We start from the raw sequence: 6,307 nt of genomic DNA, 5'->3' as shown, positions 1-6,307 counted from the left end.
TTTGTCTTTCTGAGTCTGGGTTACCTCACTCAGGATGATTTTTTTCTAGATCCATCCATTTGCCTGCAAACCTCATGATGTCATTGTTTTTCTCTGCTGAGTAGTATTCCATTGTGTATATGTGCCACAATTTATTTATCCATTCTTCAGTTGAAGGGCATCTAGGTTGTTTCCAGGTTTTGGCTATTACAAACAATGCTGATATGAACATAGCTGAGCAAGTGCTCTTGTGGTATGATTGAGCATTTCTTGGGTATATGCCCAGGAGTGGTATAGCTGGATCTTGGGGGAGATTGATTCCCAATTTTCTAAGAAAGCGCCATATTGATTTCCAAAGTGGTTGTACAAGCTTGCATTCCCACCAGCAGTGGAGGAGAGTTCCCCTAGTTCCACATCCTCTCCAGCATAAAGTGTCTTCAGTGTTTTTGATCTTAGCCAATCTGATAGGCGTAAGGTGGTGTCTCAGAGTTGTCTTGATTTGCATTTCCCTGATGATTAGGGAAGTTGAGCAATTCCTTAAATGTCTTTCAGACATTTGGGATTCCTCTGTTGAGAATTCTCTGTTTAGTTCTAAAGCCCATTTCTCAATTGGACTGTTGGTCCTTTTGATGTCTAATTTCTTGAGTTCCTTATATATTCTGGATATCAGTCCTCTGTCACATGTGGGGTTGGTGAAGATCTTTTCCCATTGTGTAGGCTGTCGCTTTGCCTTGTTGACCATATCCTTTGCTCTACAAAAGCTTCTCAGTTTCAAGAGGTCCCATTGATTGATTGTTTGTCTCAGTGTCTGCGCTACTGGTGTTATATTTAGGAAGTGATCTCCTATGCCAAGGCGTTCAAGACTATTTCCTACTTTCTCTTCTAGCAGGTTCAGAGTAGCTGGATTTATGTTGAGGTCTTTGATCCACTTGGACTCAAGTTTTGTGCACGGTGACAGATATGGATCTATTTGCAGCCTTCTACACGCTGATATCCAGTTATGCCAGCACCATTTGTTGAAGATGCTTTCTTTTTTCCATTGTACACTTTTGGCTTCTTTGTCAAAAATTATATGTCCATAGGTGTGTGGGTTAATGTCAGGGTCTTCAATTTGATTCCATTGGTCCACATGTCGGTTTTTATGCCAATACCAGGCTGTTTTTATTACTGTAGCTCTATAGTAGAGCTTGAAGTCAGGGGTTGTGATGCCTCCAGAAGTTGTTTTATTGTACAGGTTTCTTTTAGCTATCCTGGGTTTTTTGTTTTTCCATATGAAGTTGAGTATTGTTCTTTCCAGATCTGTGAAGAATTGTGTTGGTATTTTGATGGGGATTGCATTGAATCTGTAAATTGCCTTTGGTAAGATTGCCATTTTTACTATGTTAACCCTGCCTATCCATGAGCATGGGAGATCTTTCCATTTTCTGAGATCTTCTTCAATTTCTTTTTTCAGGGACTTAAAGTTCTTGTCATATAGGTCCTTGACTTGCTTGGTTAGTGTTACCCCAAGGTATTTTATGTCATTTTTGGCTATTGTAAAGGGTGATGTATCTCTAATTGCCTTCTCAGCTTCTTTGTCCATTGTATATAGGAGGGCTACTGATTTTTTTGAGTTGATCTTGTATCCTGCTATGTTGCTGAAGGTGTTTATAAGCTTTATCAATTCCTGGGTGGAATCTTTGGGGTCACTCAAGTATACTATCATGTCGTCTGCAAATAGGGAAAGCTTGACTTCTTCCTTTCCAATTTGAATCCCCTTAATCTCTGTTGCAGGATTCTTAAAGGTTCTTATTAATAAAATCAAACCCGAGGCGAGTTATTGGGGTCCATGCTGGTAGATCAGAGAGACAGAGCAAGCCACAGCTATCTCACCTTGCCGGATCCTCAGCTGGTCCTGTTTCCTCAGACTGGAAGCCTCTGAGTCCTCATCCAGAATGTATCTCAGCTGAACTGTGTTGCTCCAAAGCCTGAAAGCTTAACCAGCCTAATGCTTAACCAGCCAAAAGCCTCTAGTTTCTCGTCCTCACGCCTTATATATCTTTCTACTTTCTACCACCACTCCCTGGGATTAAAGGCTGACTTTCTGGGATTAAAGGTGTGTGTCACCATGCTTGGCTATTTGCAATGTGACCTTGAACTCACAGAGATCCAGAGGGATTTCTATCTCTGGAATGCTAGGATTAAAGGCGTGTGCTATCACTGACTAACTAGTGACTTGTCTGTTCTCTGACCCCAGGTAAGTTTATTAAGGTACACAATATTTTGGAGAACACAATACCACCACAAATCTCCTTATGTTGTCTTATTGCTCTGGCTAGAACTTCAAGTACTATATTGAATAAGTATGGGGAGAGTGGACAGCCTTGTCTCGTTCCTGATTTTAGTGGAATTGCTTTGAGTTTCTCTCCATTTAATTTGATGTTGGCTGTTGGTTTGCTATATATTGCCTTTATTATGTTTAGGTATATTCCCTGTATTCCTGATCGCTCCAAGACTTTTATCATGAAGGGGTGTTGGATTTTGTCAAATGCCTTTTCTGCATCTAGTGAGATGATCTGGCTTGCTTTCTTATGTTGCACTTTATCAGTAATTTAGTGACCTGACCTGACTGTCCTTCAGGAAATTAGACCTTTCCCAACCTTAGTTCACAGGTTTGCATGGGACAAGTGCCAGCTTTTCTGAAGAAGCAGGAATGACTCAGGCTTTGGTCAGTCAGGGGTTCAGCTCTCAGCCTGCAGCAATCTCTTATTTCATGTCAATAAATGTCACATGTAGGTGTTTCTTAAGAAAGGTCTTTGTCACATGCAACTTTTGAAGCTCTGCTGCTAAATAGGCTGAATAGTGTTTGCTAGACCTGTCTGTTCCGGCCTTGTCCATCACTCTACTATTGCCCTCCCCAAACTGTACTCTAGTCATGGATGCCCCCAGTTATCCCCCACTAGGTGGTCAGCTCACACTTGGTTCTAGTACAACAGATGAGCTTCATTGCACATCTGTCCTTTTGGACTGAGCATTGTGGAATTGAGATCACTGATCTTGCACCACTGGGAACTTGGGTTTCTGGGACTCTGATACCATACCCCTCAAACCCCACCCAGTACCCTTGTGTTCCGGCCATGGGCTGTAACTGGTGGCTCTGAAGCATTAGCTGTGAGTTCTGCTGTGGTTACTTCATGATTCTCACACAAGCACTCAGAAGACGTCACCAGGCAGAGGCAGCAGGGGTGGGAACTTTCACAGAAAGCCTTCTGTGATGAAGCATCATAAAAAGAGAGGGGGCACAAGGTCACTGAGCTCACTCCACCTCCTTCATCTCCTAGAGGTTACAGGAGAGCAAGGACAAAGCCCCAGGTGCTGGGACCTACTGGGTCTCCCAGAGAGGATGAAGCTCCTCCTGCTCCTGCTGGCCTTCTCTCTGCCTCCCAGGACAAAGGCAGGTGAGTGAGCAACAGCTCCCTTGGTGGCCTAACCCTTCTGTCACCAGAGGTGGGAGGGCAGAGGCCTTTCTCAGGAAGAGCCAACAAGTACCAGCCCCTTCCTGAGCCATACTTGTCATCTGGAAAGTGGGTTTTCCTAGAAGGCCATGGTAAAGGTAGGAAACCTGCAAAGCAGAGAACACTATGTTCTCCTGGAGCAGGCAGAATGGGCCTGGCTTCTGCATCTATGATGATACGGCCACCCCCTCACCAAGTACTCGTCCAAGAAACCTGGATCCCAGAATAGGTAGAAATGCTGTCCTCAGAATAAATGCTTTTGCTGATCACAAGCCACTAGGTCCTTTCCTGCAACTCTGCTTTCCAGGCTTCCTGTGGTTCCAATGTTCAAGGATGAACCACTGGGCAAGCCCTAATTTCTCTGCTTTCTAGAATGCCAGCAGCTGCATCTAGGAATGAATGGGGAGTCATCACTCATGAAGCCAGGGACCTTTACTGAGCACCCAGTATATGCCAGGCCTGAAGAAATAGGATGCCACAAAGTGTGAACTGAAGCCTTGGCCCTAGAAAGCAGCACTTTCCCTGGCCTCACAGGGGTCATGGGGGGTGGGGGTGGGGCAGAAAGACACAGTTAGAAAGTCTCTAGGAACAGAAGTCAGGGGAAAGACAGGATGAGTCCTTAGCATTTCCTTACCCAGAGACTTAGGCATGCCTCCAACTATGTGGAAGAAAGATTGCTAGACCAAGACCTACTTTTCTCTCCTTTTTGAGAGGGAGCTCTTAGGGATCTCCTCTTAGTCTGCTCCTAAATCCAGGCCTCCCTGGCTCCCAAATGCCTAGCAAGTCTGGAGCCATTACATGAAGCCCCTCCATTGGACAGCAGGTGCATACAAAAAGGTTGGCTTTTTTTTTTTCAGGGGAGATCATCGGGGGACATGAAGCCAGGCCCCACTCTCGACCCTACATGGCTTGTCTTGAGATCACTGATGGAGATAAAATTCTAAGGTGTGGTGGCTGCCTCATACGAGAAGATTTTGTGCTGACTGCTGCTCACTGTCAAGGGAGGTGAGGAGCAAGAAACAGTCTATACCCTCCTGGGAACATTCCATGGAGGCCCTGCCTTCTTCCTAAGGAGCTTGGGAGGAGAGTGGGCCCAGCAAGTCCCATGAGTGAGAACCAGGCTGGCACCAGAGTAACAGCTAAGGAATCGAGCATATTTAGATCAGAGTTAGCATTGAAACACAAACCAAACAATACAATGTGCTTTCCTAGCATAAGGACTCTGGGCAGTGTGGTGCAGGTACTGGTGCTCCAGAATTCTATCGTTTTTATGGCTAAGAAGGAGGAGGCACAGTCACTCTTGTCCCTTCAGTTTTCCTCAGCTAGGGTTCCACCATGGCCAGCACACCCTGCCCTTCACACCTCCTGGGCTGGATCTTATCTGATTCCACATCTCTTATCTACACTCTGCTCTCTGCACAGCAAAATAATTGTCACCTTGGGGGCCCACAACATCCAAGAAAAGGAGAAGACCAAGCAGATCATCCCTGTGACAAGAATGATCCCACACCCTGCCTATAATAAACAGAAAAAACTCAATGACATCATGCTCTTAAAGGTGAGACCTGCTACTCTCTTCCTGGTCCAGGTATCGCCCCTCCGTTTCTCATCCCATCCCTTCCCTCCCTGCCATCCTGGCTTTCAAGGTGTCCCAGGCCAGCAGGCTCCTGGCTGAGCTGGTCTCTCCTGCCTCTTCCCCAACAGCTGGAGAAGAAGGCCAAGAGGACTAAAGCTGTGAGGCCCCTCAACCTGCCTAGGCGCAAGGTCTATGTGAACCCAGGGGATGTGTGCTCTGTGGCTGGTTGGGGAAGGCTAGCCCCAGGGGGCGAATTATCAAACACACTCCAAGAGGTGGAGCTGGAAATACAGAAGGATCAAGAGTGTGAGTGTCTCTTAAAAGATAACTACAACAAAACCAATCAGATTTGTGCTGGGGATCCAAAGATCAAGAGAGCTTCCTATAGGGTAAGTTGGATTTTCATCCTTCATGGGAGGGGAAAAGCTCTCTTGGACCTAGAGATCAAATATCAAGAGACTCTTTTGCCTACTGGCTGTGACCTTTCTTTCTGGGAGCAGCAGTAACCAGTAACTAACTAGGCTCTCTCAAGCTCACAAGGAGCCTCTGTGAAGGCAGCTGTTATAAAAGCAGGATTTGCACAGTCCTCTTCATACCCAGGTCCAGGCTTTAGAAATCTGTGTCCCTGCCTGTGTCATTAACACAAACAGGTGTCTCCACAGAGCAGACACCCACTTTTGTTCATGGTCTTGTCCTCCATGCTCACATCAGGCCCACTCACCTGTCCCCATGTTCTTAAACAATGGCCTGAAGATGAGGGTCCCACACTCCTTCATAGAGTGGATCACAGACCTGGAGAAAGGGCAGAGACTGGGCTCAGGAGGGAGATGAAGCAGTAACCCTGTCTGCAATCAGAGCAGGAAGCCCTGGGACACCCAGGCCTGCTCTCTGATCTCCCACAAGCAGAGCACATAATTCGTGCTTCTCTGAGAAGAACCATGAAATGAGAGGGATATTGGGACTAGAATGAACAACAGCTCAGACCCTTGTGGCCCTCTCCATTCACAGGGTGATTCAGGAGGGCCCCTTGTGTGTAAAAAAGCAGCTGCAGGCATTGTATCCTTTGGACGTTCTAATGGTTCAGCACCCAGAGTCTTCACCAGAGTGTCAAGTTTCCTATCCTGGATAAAGAAAACGATGAAACGCAGCTAACAACAGAGCAAACCAGACCCCTCTCTGACTCAGCATCTCCCCTACAGCTGAATCCAAGATTGTTTGGAAACAGAAGACACAACTCAATAAAGTTTTTTTGCTCAAT

At 46.1% G+C, this 6,307-nt stretch overlaps 1 protein-coding gene across 1 annotated transcript; it reads left to right on the top strand.

The window, feature by feature from the left end:
* Window positions 1–3,243: 3,243 nt before the first annotated feature.
* On the top strand, window positions 3,244–6,307 carry LOC102920748 (granzyme B(G,H)-like). Its single transcript, XM_006988576.4, has 5 exons — window positions 3,244–3,416; window positions 4,331–4,478; window positions 4,896–5,031; window positions 5,178–5,438; window positions 6,058–6,307. Exons 1-5 carry the CDS (start codon window positions 3,362–3,364, stop codon window positions 6,199–6,201), a joined length of 744 nt encoding a protein of 247 aa, XP_006988638.1. The 5' UTR covers window positions 3,244–3,361; the 3' UTR covers window positions 6,202–6,307.

This window comes from Peromyscus maniculatus, chromosome 9 (assembly GCF_049852395.1).
Source record: "Peromyscus maniculatus bairdii isolate BWxNUB_F1_BW_parent chromosome 9, HU_Pman_BW_mat_3.1, whole genome shotgun sequence".
NCBI lineage: Eukaryota > Metazoa > Chordata > Mammalia > Rodentia > Cricetidae > Peromyscus > Peromyscus maniculatus.
The sequence above is the reverse complement of the archived record's forward strand: the minus strand, read 5'-3'. Positions and strand labels throughout refer to the sequence as shown.

What these genes read in the sequence shown, in the direction of transcription:
- LOC102920748 (XM_006988576.4), top strand. Translation starts at nt 3,362, where the DNA reads ATGAAGCTCCTCCTGCTCCTGCTGGCCTTCTCTCTGCCTCCCAGGACA. An exon ending in GCCTCCCAGGACAAAGGCAG is followed by an intron (nt 3,417 to 4,330) that starts GTGAGTGAGCAA and finishes TTTTTTTTTCAG; the next exon opens with GGGAGATCATCGGGGGACAT. An exon ending in TCAAGAGAGCTTCCTATAGG is followed by an intron (nt 5,439 to 6,057) that starts GTAAGTTGGATT and finishes CTCCATTCACAG; the next exon opens with GGTGATTCAGGAGGGCCCCT.